This window comes from Bubalus bubalis, chromosome 24, assembly GCF_019923935.1.
Source record: "Bubalus bubalis isolate 160015118507 breed Murrah chromosome 24, NDDB_SH_1, whole genome shotgun sequence".
NCBI lineage: Eukaryota > Metazoa > Chordata > Mammalia > Artiodactyla > Bovidae > Bubalus > Bubalus bubalis.
In genome coordinates, this window is record NC_059180.1 from 21382870 (window position 1) to 21398962 (window position 16093).

The 16093-nt window shown below is 46.6% G+C and overlaps 1 protein-coding gene across 3 annotated transcripts in view; it reads right to left on the reverse strand.

Annotated features, from left to right (window-relative positions):
- The window catches only part of SCNN1G (sodium channel epithelial 1 subunit gamma), a 30119-nt gene extending 18033 nt beyond the window's left edge, over positions 1-12086 (reverse strand). The window contains exons 1-5 of one of the 3 annotated variants that reach the window (XM_025274736.2): positions 11961-12086; positions 8160-8497; positions 6043-6352; positions 2727-2917; positions 1653-1756 (exon numbers count right to left, since the gene is read on the reverse strand). In XM_025274736.2, the coding sequence (XP_025130521.2) occupies positions 1653-1756; positions 2727-2917; positions 6043-6352; positions 8160-8476 (922 nt within the window). In that variant the 5' untranslated portion in view covers positions 8477-8497; positions 11961-12086. Of the gene's footprint in view, positions 1-1652; positions 1757-2726; positions 2918-6042; positions 6353-8159; positions 8498-11910 lie in introns of all 3 variants that reach the window. The other 2 variants (XM_044935722.1, XM_044935721.1) reach the window with 2 other exon arrangements.
- Positions 12087-16093: the final 4007 nt, after the last annotated feature.

The window sequence follows — 16093 nt, forward strand, 5'->3', positions numbered from 1 at the left end:
GAAGATACTCAAAAATATTTGGTAAACAAATGAGCAAATGAACAGGGCCTATGTGAGTTGAAAGAAGAGAATTTTTAAAATTATTCTGACTTCTTTTTGTTGTTGTTTAGTTGTGTTTGACTCTTTTCGATCCCATGAACTGTATGTAGCCTACCAGGTTCCTCTGTACTTTACTATCTCCTGGAGTATGCTCAGATTCCTGTCCACTGAGTCAGTGATGCTATCTAACCATCTCATCCTCTGCCGTCCCCTTCTCCCTTTGCCTTCACTCTATCTGTAAGTGAAGGAATCAAAGCCCAGAGTGGGGAAGTGATTTGCTCAAGGTCACACAGCTCAAATGCAGCAGAGACAGGATTGTGCAACAGTTCCCAGACGACTTCTTCCCACTGACGTATGTGCCCTGAGTTATGGTTTCTTGCAGGTGTGGCAAGAACACAGACTGTGCAGTAACAAAGAGGAGGAGTCCAACTGGGTTTTCCTCCATAAGACCTTGCCTATCCTTATAGGAGCATATCTATGTATAAAATCATGTTCAGTTTGCTTAGAATCTTTCAAGATAGACCAATCAGTTGAGTTCCTGTCTTCTCTTCAAAAGTCACGGTAGTAGAGTAGCAAAAATAATAATGTTAGAGGTAGTAATTTTTGGTGGTAACAGCAGCAGCAGCAGCAATGGTAGTAACGGCAGTAACAGTAGTAATGAGAACCACAAGCAGCATTTATTGGGTGCTTAGTATGTGTTATGGACTGAATTGCGTGTCTTTCTGCAGACCACCCTCCACCCTATTTATATGTTGAAGTCTTAATCCCCACTGTGATTGTATTTGGAGAATCAGCCTTAGGCAGGTGATTAAGGTTAAATGAGGTCAGAAGGGTGGACCCTAATCCCATAGGATTGGTGTTCTCATAAGAAGAGGAAGAGACAACACAGCTTTCTCTCTGCATGCCACCAAAGGGAGGCCATGTGAGGACACAGACAGGTGGCCAACTGCAAGCCAGCAAGAGAGTCCTCACCAGGACCAAATTTGCCAGCAGCTTGACCATGAGTTTCTAAATGTCCATTGTTTAAGCCACCCATCTATAATATTTTGCTAAGGCAGCCCAACCAAATGAATACAGTGTGTGTCAGGTCTTATTAACTGCTTTTCATATTTTGACTTCTCAATTATCTTGTATTATCAGTACCATTGTTATTCCCACTTTATAAATGAAGGGGAGTAAACTTTCACTGGGCTGCACAGTGAGTGACAGAGTGGGTTTTGGCTCCAAAATCTGTCATCTTAATCAAGATAAAGGGGTGTTGGCCTCTCTAATCTCCTGCTCAGCACGTTTGGATTTAAGTCCATTCAGAAGCTGCCTGCTCAGCATTACTCACTCCAGCTACAATTTTAAACCTGAGTGGTTTCCCCAGGTGAAGAAACACCAGGGTTGTCCCTGTTGCTCTCTCAAAAGCAAAGAGGAGATGTCAAAAAAGAAAACAGATTCTGATAGAGAAGGAAAGAACCGACATGGATGAGAAAAAGTGGTATCCCCAGTTTCTGGCCAGGTCACGGAGAGCCTGCATCTCTGGAAGGCTTCAAGCACCCCAACTGTCCTGCTGCCAGCAAGCTTGTCATTAGAGCACCCCAGGATCCCCTTGATGCAGGTTTTCTTACCAAATTCACTGCCTCCCATGGAGGTGCTGAGGATAGTCTCATTTTGTCTATTGTTGAATGTGTAGCAATTCCCATACATTGGATGGTGGAAAAGCGTGAAGTTCCTATGGTGAAAGAATACAGGTCAGAAAGGGCTGTGCTGGGAACTCCCATCATGCACCTGAGCTGACATCTCAGTCGGCAGTGCTAACGGGCCAGCTCTCTTCTGTGGACAATGGATGATAGACACAACTTATGTTTCCCATCTTTCCTCCGACAGATGACAAGTTGACACATGTCAATGTAGAACCACCCTCTGCTTTCCCTTCACCCTCTTAATCCACTCACCTCCTTCTCCATCCTGACTTGGCATTCTTTGTGCCAACATATCTGTCCTCACTTCCTCTACGCTTGAATATCTCAGCCAACACTTGATTTTTTTTTTCCCATTCCGATTCCTAGCAAATGATTCCCAGAAAAGGAATCACATCATACATGTCCTTATACTGACTTTAGAATCCAACCTTCAGGAGACATGATTCTAATCACTCAGTTTTCACAAGGATCAATATACCAACTAACATATAGAAACGTTTAGTATTTTAAAAGAATGAAGAAAGCCTTTACAATAAACAGGAGCACTTTAGAATGCCCCATGACTGCCTAGTGTCCACCAGGAATCTGGGTGTTATCTTAATGGTAGAAAGGTATGAAAGCTCACGTCTGTACACAGACCTTCCTGCCCTCCCTTCTCTTCCTGCCTCCTTCCATCTCTCCTTCCTTATTTCCTCTTGACTAGATTGATGGTTCTCACTGGTATGCATGATGGTAATATACAAGGTTATATGTCCACCATCAACTACTCTGTTTTTATAATTTAATGAGTTTAAGGATGTTTTGATGCTAAGTCATCTTCATCTTCCTCACAGACTCTAGAGCTGAGCTCCTGTATAAGTCATTTTCCAAAAGGCAGGGTCAGTGAGAAGAGCACCTGTCACTCCCAAGACCTCTAGCTGAGCTGCAGGTGCGTGCAAGGAGCCCAGCACTTAGAGCCCCTGGTCCCTGGAGCTGAGAGAGCAGCCTTCCATTACTGACCTGGCATCGCAGGACACCCCATCAAAGAAGCAAGTGACCAGCAGCTCGTCAGCAGAGTAGCTCATGTTGATTTTCTTCTCCTGAGACACCTGTGCCATAATGTTCATATAGTGCAGCTTGTACCACTCCTGGATAGCATTGACCCCTGAGCTGAAGGTGTAGACCGCACAGTCCGATGTGTCATTAGAACACTGTGAATAGGAGGAGACACCAAGATAAAGCTACGGGCCCTGCCAGGGGCCCTTAGAAGGACTGTGAGGCTAAGGAACTGGACTGTAGATACTCAGGGGAACAGGAGGGATACCTGGGCAAGGATGGGCTTCTTCTCACTTCTGAGGCCAGGGACTCAACATCCTCAAGCCTCAAGGACCAAGAAGGGGCTAAGTGAGGAAGGACACAGAGCCTCACTCTCATGAGTTTCTAAGTGAGAACCAAGACCAGCTTCCTCAGAGTCCCCAGATAGCCAGGCTTTTACCAATCATGGCTACTGAGTTCCACCCAACCCTCACCATTTCTTATCGGATCAACAGTCTAAAAATTGAGATTCTAGCCCAGACACTGCCATGACCTCTCTGCAAGACCCTGGGCAAGGCACTCAGTTCAGTCGCTCAGTCGTGTATGACTCTTTGCGACCCCATGGACAGCAGCACACCAGGTTTCCCTGTCCATCACCAACTCCTGGAGCTTGCTCCAACTCATGTCCGTCCAGTTGGTGATGCCATTCAACCATCTCATCCTCTGTCGTCCCCTTCTCCTCCCCACCTCAATCTTTCCCAGCATCAGGGTCTTTTCAAATGAGTCAGTTCTTTGCATTAGGTGGCCAAAGTATTGGGAGTTTCAACTTCAATATCAGTTCTTCCAATGAATATTCAGGACTGATTTCCTTTAGGATTAGCTGGTTTGATTGTTTTGCAGTACAAGAGACTCTCAAGAGTCTTATCCAACACCACAGTTTAAAAGCATCAATTTTTCAGTGCTCAGCTTTCTTTATAGTCCAACTCTCATATACATACATGACTACTGGAAAAAGCATAGCTTTGACTAGATGGACCTTTTTTGACAAAGTAATGTCTCTGCTTTTTAATACGCCATCTAGGTTGGTCATAACTTTTCTTCCAAGGAGAAAGCATCATTTAATTTCATGGCTGCAGTCACCACCTGCAGTGATTTTGGAGCCCGCCAAAATAAAGTCTGTCACTGTTTCCATTGTTTCCCTATCTATTTGCCATGAAGTGATGGGACTGGATGCCATGATCTTAGCTTTCTGAATGTTGAGCTTAAAGCCAACTTTTTCACTCTCCTCTTTCACTTTCATCAAGAGGCTCTTTAGTTTTTCTCCATTTTCTGCCATATAAGGGTAGTGTCATCTGCGTACCTATCCTTATTTCACCTACTAAATGTTGATCAAAATACCATACTTCCCCACCTCATATGCTGGTTAGGAAGACCAGCATTCAAAATATATAATAATGGGAATTCTATAGGTAAACTGTGATATGGCCCAGATGTTCTCATCATACTTATGTGCGTGTGTGCTCAGTCACTCAGTCATGTTCAACTCTGTGACACCATGGACTGTGGTCCGCCAGGCTCCTCTGTCCATGGAATTCTCCAGGCAAGAACACTGGAGTGGGTTGCCATTCCATTCTCCAGGGGATCTTCCCAACCCAGGGATCGAACCCATTTCTCCTGCATTGCAGGCAGAATCTTTACCACTGCAAGACCTGAGAAGCCCCTCTCATTTCATCAACAGGGCTTGAAAACTCTCCTAAAAGACAGACACCAAAAGATGAATTTGAGTATCAAGGAGAACTTTATCTTGCATAAGGACCCAGGAAAACTTCACAAAGGTTCAGTGATTTAGAAAAAGTGCCACTTTCCCCTCAGGATTGGCAAATGGAGCCATCAGGTCTCCAATCAGCAACCAAGACTATGAAGACTGAGTAGCTCTCATCCTGCAGAAACATCTGGGGCACAGAGAGGAGGGTGATGGTTGAGTGTGGCCAGGAAGGCAATGGAATTCATTTTTGGTAAATGGCTGCTTCTTCAGAGCCCCTTAAATGGGGCCAAGAAGGAGAGATGAGAAGTCAGGCTATAGCACCTCATGAAGGCAAGTATTGCTGGGAACACTGCGTGTTTCTGCTGCTCATTTTCTATTTTCTTCCTTCTGGTATCTGCACTACAATTTTATTTGATAGAATTTCCTTTCCCTCTTTGGATATAGTCAGCCAAGACTGTCCATCAAGATGCCCTACCCTACACGAGCCATCAGGTGACCCAAACGTGGTCAATCAGATAGTCCCCAGTGGAATCTGAATCAACAATTGAAGATTATTTAATCCAGCAGCAATGTCTGAAATGACTCTTCATCATTTCTTGCCACCAGGATCCCTGAATCTTCCCTAATTTCTGTCCTTTGAGAGGACTCCATGAGCTACTGGTCACTTTCTAAGACAGAGGTCCTCAACCTTTTTGGCACAAGGGACTGGTTTCATGGAAGACAGTTTTTTCACAGATGTTGCCGGTGGGAATGATGGTTCAAGTGATGGGGAGCAGCAGGGAAGCTTTGCTGGCTCACCCACCACTCACTTCCTACTCTGTGGCCAGTTCCTAACAGACCACCAACCTGATACCAGTTCTAATGGCATTTTTATCTGCTTAAGATCGCCTGGGGGCTTCCCAGGTGGCTCAGTGGTAAAGAATCTACCTGCCAATGCAGGAGACACAGGGGGCGCAGGTTCGATCTCTGGATCAGGAATATCCCTTGAAGGAGGAAATGGCAACCCACTCCAGTATTCTTGCCTGGTAAATCCCATGGAAAGGAGCCTGGCGGGCTATAGTCCACAGGGTTGCAAAGAGTTGAACATGACTGGGCACAACACACATAATAACGATTGCCTGGATCAGTTTCAGTTGCTTGCAGCTGATTCACCCTGAATGTGTTTCTTTCTGAGGGACTATAGGACTAACAGCAAAGAAGAAACCTCCCTGGACAGGACCCCGCCTCCCTGGACCCATGACCCCACCTCCCCAGACCCATGACCCCACCTCCCCAACCCATGACCCCACCTCCCCAGACCCATGATCCCACCTCCCTGGACTCAAGACCCTGCCTCCCCAACCCGTGACCCCGCCTCCCCGGACCCATGACCCCACCTCCCCGGACCCATGATCCCACCTCCCTGGACCTATGACCCCCTGGACCCATGATCCCACCTCCCTGGACCCATGACCATGCCTCCCCGACCCATGACCTCACCTGCCCGGACCCATAATTCCACCCCAGGCCCCGAAACCAAGAGGATGTGCATCTTACCAGTTGGAATCCCACCACCTCCTTGGAATTGTGGATATGCATGACATCTGATGCCTTGTGAATGATTCTTGCGTTGACTTTCCGCTTCCGTCCCGTGAAGAAGTCCCTGGCCTTGCCCGTATCACCCTTCTCAAAGGCCATCAGTGGGGCTAGGTTGAGGAATTTGGGATCAGTGCCCCTCCTGACTGAACTCCAGGACTGTGCCTCTCGGCGTTTCCGAGACGTAATCTCTGAAAAGCCATAAAGGGTCTTCAAGGCCGCTCTGGTCTCCTGTTCCAAGTCGGCTAGGAGGTGGCGCACAGCACTGTACCTGCCAAGGTGGGAAGGAGGAGTTGGGATGGGGAAACCCCTCTGGCCCTTTACCGTGCTGCTTCCCATTGATGTGCCCATCGCCCCAGCACCCTTGGCCAAGAAGACCAGGCCATTTTAAATTTTCCTCCTCCAATGTGACCACTGGCTCAAATAAATGGGGACAGGCTCCTGTATGACCCTTGTGTAACTGCCTGTGGCTTCACCTTTGCCATCACTGTCTGCTTGCTCTCGGGGTGTGTTGATGAGTTTGCCCCAACCAGCATTTCTGGAGTGGTGACTGTCAGCTGCCTCCCATAAACCAGCCACAGTGAAGACAAGTAAATAACTGCTAACCAGGAGTCTCCCCAGCGGCAGGCTCTGTTTCCACCTGGCATACTTGCCCCTGCCCACAGGTTCTCCTCAAATCAGTGCTGGGAGGGAGAGGTATTACTGTTACCTTGAAAACCCCCAAGAACACAGAATGATTCAGGAGTTGACTACATGAAGCATAACAACACCATCTTTTCATTTTCACAATACTGAATGGTCCTGACCTCCCTCTTAACTCTCCTCACTCTCTCGCCCCCTTGCTTTACGCACAGACCACACAGCATAGTGACTGAACATAGAAACTTCAGAGCCAAACTGCCTGGGTTCCAGTTCCCCATCCTGGTTCTGGATGTGGGACTCTGGACAAACCATTTAGCCTTTTCATGTCTCAGTTTTTCCATCTGTAAAATGTGATTATTGGCAAGAGTTAACCAGTTTATTCTATCTATCCATCCATTCACATATCTCTGTGTGTATGTATGTGTGTGTGTGTATATATATATATGCAGTTAAATAATAAATATTATTAATTTTATTAGTGTAATTTTATTTGTTAATATTTCAATCCTCTACCAATATCAGCTGCATGAGGACAAAGACTGTGTCTGAGTCATTCACTTCTAAGCCCCAGAAGGAGGCATAGTGAATGACAACTTGTAGAGGCTGAATAAGAGATTATGGAACAATTGATGGAGGGAAGAAAGGGTGTGGGGAGGAAGGAAGAAAGGAAGGGAGGAAATAAAGACTTTGAGAGGGAGGATGAGTTTAGACCTGATTTTGATTTTGAGCTTTGCCATCAACTCATCGAGGACTCTACAAGTTAGTTCCCTTTGAAGGTCTTCCCTTGCTCTTCCCTTCTCCCAGCCCCCACCCCTGCTCTGCCAAATTCTGATCTGCCTCACAGATCAGTTTTCAATAATCCTGAGAAGGATTCCGATGACCCATTTAGAACAGGTCATGCAGCAGACAATTAGGCAGGACGAAGGGATGGTCCTGCCCAGAGCCCAGTGATCTCAATTAGTGGGCCTGGGTTGACTCAGGTAAGGGTTTTGGGCAAGTGAGGTGCTTCTGGAAGTCATCTAGGTGTCACGTCTGAGTCAGCCTCCAGCTCACGCTCAGGGGAGAGTGAGGGTGTGAGCTTGGCGAGCTCAGGGCAAATGGCTAAGCTGGACTCTGTGTGTGTGTGTGTGTGTGTGTGTGTGTCTAAGACAGGAGGGATGCTTGTCTATTCCAGACCCAGCCGCCAAACAGAAGAGTTCCTTGCAGCCTCTCTCACCCTCCTCCCTTCCTTGAGCCAGTCCATCCTCAGAAGTTGCTGATGGATTGAAAATTTGGTACAGATTTTAAACCAGGGAGAGGGCAGTTTACCAACACTGGCAAGAAATTCAAGTTTCTAAACAGTGTGTCTGCAGGCTGGAGTGCGTCACCTTTGCGAGGGGCACTGGCATCTGGAGGGGGCATGACCCCTCCTCCACGTGCCTGCTCTTGCCTCTTACTTGTAAGGGTTGATGTTGCAGATGGTGACCGCAGGAAAATCCAGCTTTTGGAAGTGGACTTTGATGGAGACAGAGACAGTGTAGAAGGATGAGATGAGGAGGGCACACTGCCAGAAAATGAGGCCCACGGCCGTCAGCGTGAAGAGAATCCAGAGCAGGCGCCGGAGGCGGCCACGCGACACCACGATGCGGCGGCAGCCGTGGGTGTTGGTGTTCAGACAGTACCACTGCATCAGCTCTTTGATGTTAGGCGCCTGAGGTCCCGTCACGGGCAGATTCTTCTTGATTTTGGCTTTGATCTTCTCTCCAGGAGCCATGGTGAGGATGGGACAGACAAGCTGGAGGGGCAGAGAAAAAAGGCAAGTGAGTGGGTACAGCCGCAGAGGCTGGGCGCTGGGAAACACCAGCTCATGTGTCCCCAAAGGCTGTCTTCCTCTTTCCCTTTGGGCTAGACAGTCGGCTTTCTGAGGCCTTGGCCCTTGCTCCAGGATATTTGCTTTGGGGCCGCCACAGCTGCCTCCCTCTCTGCCTGCTTCCCAGGGCAGCCCCCAGGCCAAGCCTTGTGGATGCCGGGGCTGGGGAAGGCTTAACATGAAAATGACTCCATGAGTTTGAAAGACCTTTCTCCTGGGTGCTTGGAACAACCCCACCCCATTAGACTCCACTCCCCTCTTATCAAGCTCCATCGTGAGCTTAGCAGCCGAGGCCTGATTTTATCACCTCCATTAGCCTGCCTTCCTTGAGGGCATCATTCCTACCTCCTCCTGCCCCCCTGGTGCTGACCTCAGCGTCTGGCACAGAGCAAGTGCCTTGCGAATCGATTCTAACAGATAAAATCTGCCAAGAGAATTTCCAGGCAGCCACACTAGATCATGTTCAGTCCCTTGCCAGGCCAGCCGTAGCTTCCCGAGCTTTTCTCAGCTGATTTACTGCAAGTGGAGTGTTTCTGTTTCACTTCTGTTTCACTTTTTCTCTTTATAGTCAAGCTCTTAGTGTTTCTAGAGCACCTGATACAATAATACAACAATAGCCTATAAATATTGGCCACTTAATATTTGCCAGGCATTGTGCCAGATTTCCTTTATTCTAACATACCACTGATTTGGAGAATACATTTTGATTTTATAACAGCTTTGTCTGGGGAAGAGTGTTGAAAAGCAAATTACCACATTCATCAATATACACGATGTATCTGAATTACAGAAGCTTTGCAATGTGCAATAACAATCTTTTAAGATATGAACTAAAATAATATATAGTCTCACTCATCTCATAAATGCGTACAGTCTCATTCTTCATATAAAACATACATAATAAACCTCGATCCAAATCTATCTATCTATACTTCAGTTCATGTTTCAACAATGCCACAAGGTAGGCATACTATTATTATCTCCAGGTTACTGAGGAAGAAAATGAGCTCAGAGAGGTTGGAGTAACTTGTGCAAAATCACACAGCTACTAAATAGAGGCACTTGGTTGGAACCTTGCAACCTTTATCATCATGGTATATGCCTTGAGGGGACTGCTATTGTGCTGGGTGCTGCCCACTCCTCATGAGTTAATTAGCAGTTCCTGGAACTAAGGATGGGATCCTGAGCTATCTACTTTTCAAATTCTGGGTAGTTAGTACAATCGCTTCCTAACATTGGTATTAGTAAACACTGGCATTGGGGAGGAATATATGGAAACTCTGTCTCCTGTGCCTACCATAGGTGACAGAGACAAATTAGGATATACTATAATTTGGAGTAAGATATACAGTGTAATCCCCATGCTCCCCTGCACCCCCCCCGCCCCCCCCACCCCAGAAGGCTTGGGCCTGGGACAAAGACTGTAGTTTACCCCATCTTGTTCTTCAGGATTCTGGACTTGAGCACTCACTTTTTCTCTACCCTAAACCCATGGGATATTGTCCAAAATTGGGAGCTTGGGCCAAGCTGGTAAGCCTTCAAGTTTATGGTGTCAGTAAATTTCAGGTTTATGACAGCAAGGATACAGAGTGTTGCAGGGGAGATAAGATGTCCAGAGGCAGCCAGCCACTCTAAGCCTTCACAGATGTATATGATCTTGCTGTGGTCTCTGACCTTCAAAATTATGCTATAAACCTCTTGGCAAGAGGAAAGTGATTTACTGTGTTTTATCATTTTAAATGTTGTCCATCCCAACCTCCTCTCTCCCTACAATTCAAAAGCAAAAATTTGCAAGAGTTTGTTTTAGAAACCTAGGTCCAGGTACAATTTTGTATCAAATAAAACTGCAACCCAGGGAAGATTTTCTCCTCTGTGAATGCTCCACAGAAACTGTGATTCTGGAAGTTTCTGTCATCAAACCTTCTTGTCCTCTCACTAAATACAACTCCTAGGGTCCCTGTATCCCATCAGCCCCTTCCCCAGGACTGCTTTGACCCCTGTGGGTCAGCCACCAATGTCAGTGAAACCGCAGGTGAAAGAAGGGAACCCACCTTGCTCATCATAAAACATATACATCTTCACACAAATAATATAATATTTCAACTTCTGAGCAAAGTAAGGTTTGCTACAGAGCAAGGATGTAGCTACATTTAGGTTATATTGCTTGATTAATCATGATGCCCTTGTGGTAGAGTTAGTAACTGACACCCAGCACTCATTCTTCTAAGCACTTTACAAGTATTAGCTCATTTAATTTCTACAACTATTTTCGGCAATAGGCACCACAATTTTCTCCATGATATAAATGAAACAGAGATGCTGAGCAGTTAAGCAACTTGTCCAAGGTCACACTAGAAAATGGTGGAGTTGCAACTGAAACCAGGAGCCTTGAACTACAAACTATTCCCCAAATAATAATAACAACAGCAACAGCAGCAAGAACAACAAAAATAATACCAGATTTCATTTATTGATCCTTTACTCTCAAGCTTTCTCCTCAGAGTCTTTTCACGCATTACCTTATTTAATCCTCACTGAGGAGGAAATGGCAACCCACCCCAGTATGCTTGCCTGGGAAATCCCATGGACAGAGGAGCCTGGCGGGCTACAGTTCACGGGGTCACAAAGAGTCAGACACAACTGAGCTCGAGCAGGCACAGAGAAGAAAACTGAGGTGCAGAGTTTAGGCAACTTGTCCAGTGCCACACAGGTAGAAGGATTAAAATAATTCTCTGGAATTCCGGGGTCCCTCGTGATTCTCTTCTGCACCCCGCTCGCCCATTCCCGACCTCGACTGTCCCCAAAATCTCAGTGATGGGAGCCGAACCTCAGGCTCTGGGCGCCAGATCCGCGCTCCTCACCAGCGACCCTGCAGCCCCTGCCCTCCCCGCGCAGAGGGACCCGGTGCTGTGCCCGAAGCCACGTCTGCTTGAGGGCAGCCAGGGCTGAAGCCGCAGCAGAGAACCCAACCAACTCGCTTCAAGTGTTTGCTGTTTTCTGCAACCACAGTCACCCTAAAGAAAACATTCCAGGGGGTGGAAGGAAAGACCGCGGTCAGGTCCACGCGTCTCACTGAGGCCAGGAAAGGAATGAGCAAGTGCTGGGTGGAGAGACTGGGCGGGGCGCAGCCCCGAACCCCTGGACCCAGTTTCTGAATAAATCAGAAACGCCTCCGGCTCTAGCTCTGCCTCCCCGGCCACCGTGTGGGCAGACAGCAGAGCGCTAGACCGAATGGATGTATTTGGGAAAGAGTCCGAGCATCCCCGGTACCCGAAGGCAGCCCCGGGCTGATGATGCACACTCCGCGTCTACCGCCCGACCAAAGTCCGGAAGCTCACCGCGGCCGCTCCGGTGCCTGAAACTCCCGACCCAACTCGGCTGGGCTCACCTCACTCGGTTCGGAAGTGTCTGCGGTTAGCGTGTGCGCGATCCGAGTACGCTCCGTTCCGCTCCTCTTACAGCGAGAGCATCCCGCAGCCGCAGCAGCCAAGGCTCTTGTGGGCTGGGCCCCGCCCCCTGGAGCCCCGCCCCCATAGGGCCCCGCCCCCCACCTGCCCAGGTGTATTTCCCCAGCGGCTGGGGGACTTGCGGCATCCCAGAGTCGGCAACGATTCTGCAGCGCCCCCTGCCATCCCGAGGGCGCTCTGCGTCCCAGCCCGTCCCGCGCCGTGCTTCCAGGCGGTACGGCGCTGTGCGTGCTGCCGCCCTGAGGCCACCCTGGATCCTGTTCCTCACGCTCTCGCAGCGCCTCCTGCCGCCCTGTTACTGCCCAGCGCCTTCCATTCTGGTCCAGCTGGGCACCCTCCCGGCCCCAGCATCAAGAGAAATCCCAAGTAGCCTCCTGTCCCCGGCTTCCTCCTGACCTGGATGGAGTCCGAGGGCGCTTCAGTGCCCACCTGGGCAGCAGGGATGTTAGGGCAGGTCGCTCATCTTTCAGTCTCTTCAGCTGTCATTTTCTTTCTTTTTATTTTAGGAACTCACGCTGAAAACTACAATAAATGAGCTTGGAAAATTACAACTGGCAGGGACTGTAGGGACACCTCTGTCACAGCCCCATTGACTAGAGAAGGAACAGGTGCAGAGAGGAGAAGCGGTCTGCACTTTTTTCACTTCCTGATATAGTATATGAAACTTGCCTTGCCAATAACTACATTTACCTAAGTATTCCACTCACACATCATTTAATTGATCTTTTGATTTATTTCAAGATCATCTCCAATTTTTTACTAATATAAATTATTCTGTAAAATATCATGTTCATTTCTGATTATTTTTGGGAGATAAAATCCTATTAGTGTATTTTTTTCTGACAACGTATTTACCCAGTTTAATTGGCACAACAAAAAGGACAGTTAAGAGAAAAAAGCAGGCTACAAAACAATACAGAGAATATATATCGAAATATTTAAAAAGAAGTTATCTCTTGGGGTAGGCTTACAAGAGAATTTCATTTGTTTTTTCTTGTTTTAGATATATATATATATATATATATATTCTGTTGTTCAGTCACCAATTTGTTTCTGACTCTTTGTGATCTCATGAACTGCAGCAGATCAGGCCTCCCTGCCCTCCATTATCTCCCGAAGTTTGCTCAGGCTCATGTCCACTGACTTGGTGATGTTATCCAACCATCTCATCCTCTGCTGCCCTCTTCTTTTGCCTTCAGTCTTTCCCAGCATCAGGGTCTTTTCCAATCAGTCTGCTCTTCGCATCAAGTGGCCAAAGTACTGGAACTTCAGCTTTAGCATCACTCCTTCCAATGAATATTCAGGTTTGATTTCCTTTAGGACTGACTGGTTTGATCTCCTTGCAGTCCTAGGGACTCTCAAGAGTCTTCTCCAGCACCACGGTTTGAAAGCATCAATTATTCAATGCTTAGCCATATAAATATAGGTATATATACATAAATATATAAACCTGTGTCATAAAAATAAAAAATGTTTGTACAAGATTTGGAGCTAGTTGAAATCAGGAATAACACTTAACATCAGATCTATGTCACTATCAGTTCAGTTCAGTTCAGTCGCTCAGTCATGTCCGACTCTTTGCGACCCCATGAATCGAAGCTCGCCAGGCCTCCTTGTCCATCACCAACTCCCGGAGTTCACTCAAACTCACGTCCATCGAGTCAGTGATGCCATCCAGCCATCTCATCCTCTGTCGTCCCCTTCTCCTCCTGCCCCCAATCCCTCCCAGCATCAGAGTCTTTTCCAATGAGTCAACTCTTTGCATGAGGTGGCCAAAGTATTGGAGTTTCAGCTTTAGCACCAGTCCTTCCAAAGAACACCCAGGACTGATCTCCTTTAGAATGGACTGGTTGTGCCTCCTTGCAGTCCAAGGGACTCTCAAGAGTCTTCTCCAACACCACAGTTCAAAAGCATCAATTCTTCGGCACTCAGCTTTCTTTACAGTCCAAGTCTCACATCCATACATGACCACTGGAAAAACCATAGCCTTAACTAGATGGATCTTTGTTGGCAAAGTAATGTCTCTGCTTTTCAATATGCTATCTAGATTGGTCATAACTTTCCTTCCAAGGAGTAAGTGTCTTTTATTTACTGCAATCATGGCTGCAATCACCATCTGCAGTGATTTTGGAGCCCAGAAAAATAAAGTCTGACACTGTTTCCATTGTTTCCCCATCTATTTCTCATGAAGTGATGGGACCAGATACCATAATCTTAGTTTTCTGAATGTTGAGCTTTAAGCCAGCTTTTTCACTCTTCTCTTTCACTTTCATCAAGAGGCTTTTTAGTTCTTCTTCACTTTCTGCCATAAGGGTGGTGTCATCTGTGTATGTGAGGTTATTGATATTTCTCCCGGCAATCTTGATTCCAGCTTGTGCTTCTTCCAGCCCAGCGTTTCTCATGATGTACTCTACATATAAGTTAAATAAGCAGGGTGACAATATACAGCCTTGACGAACTCCTTTTCCTATTTGGAACCAGTCTGTTGTTCCATGTCCAGTTCTAACTGTTGCTTTCTGACCTGCATATAGGTTTCTCAAGAGGCAGGTCAGGTGGTCTGGTATTCCCATCTCTTTCAGAATTTTCCACAGTTTATTGTGATCCACACAGTCAAAGGCTTTGGCATAGTCGATAATGCAGAAGTAGAGGTTTTTCTGGAACTCTCTTGCTTTCTCAATGATCCAGCGGATGTTGGCAATTTGATCTCTGGTTCCTCTGCCTTTTCTAAAACAAGCTTGAACATCTGGAATTTCACAGTTCATGTATTGCTGAAGTCTGGCTTGGAGAATTTTGAACATTACTTTACTAGCATGTGAGATAAGTGCAATTGTGGGTATAGTTAATTTAGGCTAGATTGCCTTCTCTTTAAAAATCAAGTTGAGTGTATATACAATGAAATGCACAGATTTTATGGTTTCCATGAATTTTGGTAAATATATGTACTATGTAAGCATCACTTAAATCAACATATAGCGCATTGCCCCAGAGAGTTCCTTCAGCCCATTTTTACTCGCTTACCACAGACAGCCAGCATTTCTTAGGGCAAATAATAGATTCACTTTCTTGGTTCTTAAACTTCATGTAAATAGAGTCACACAGTACGTGTGTCTTTTTGTGTCTGGTTTTCCCTCTGAATTCAGTTGTGACTTTTGTTTTTCTACTATGCTATCGCTGCCTCTGCTTATGGAATTATTATTACCCCAGTTTTACAGATGAAGGAACTGAGACTCAGAAAGTTGAAGTTTAGCATTTGTAAGTGCATCCAAGCCTGCTTTATAGAACACAAAACCTACACACTTACCCACAAGGCTGCATGAGAATCTTGCTGTGAGTAGGACCAAACTTCATCCTTCCAGGTCCTACATGAAGGATGACAAAACATCCTTGGAATGGCTGAAATGGAGAGAAGCCCCTCACTTCCTAGGCCATGGGACTGCAAGCCTTCTCTCAAGGTGCTTGCATAAGGCGGCATGGTTAATCAAAGTTATAAAAACTGAAACAACTCTATCATCATTAGACCATGCATGCATGTGTGCTAAGTCGTTTCAGTCATGTCTGACTCTTCACAACCCCATGGACTGTAGCCTATCAGGCTCCTCTGTCCATGGGATTCTCCAGGTAAGAATACTTGAGTGGGTTGCCATGTCCTCCTCCAGGGGGTCTTCTCAACCCAGGGGTGGAGCCGTGTCTTTGTCTCCTGCCTTGAAAAGTGAGTTCTTTACTACTAGTGCCACGTGGGAAACCCTTATTAGACCATAAGCCACTTCTTTTCCCCTGGAAGCATATTTATGAAATGTATCTACAGTCTACTTCTCACTACCTCTGGGGCCACCACTGTGCTCCAATCCATCATCTTTCTCCTGTGGATCGTTGCCATAGCCTCCCAACTAGTCTGGATGAGTCTATCCTCTACAGCCTGATGTCAGTACATTGCCCACTGGGATGCTGTTATATCATATCACCTTCTGTTTAAATCCATTTGGTGGCTTTTTACTTCACTCAGGGTAAAAGCCAAAGTCTTCACGACACCTACAAGGTCCTCCATGACGTGACT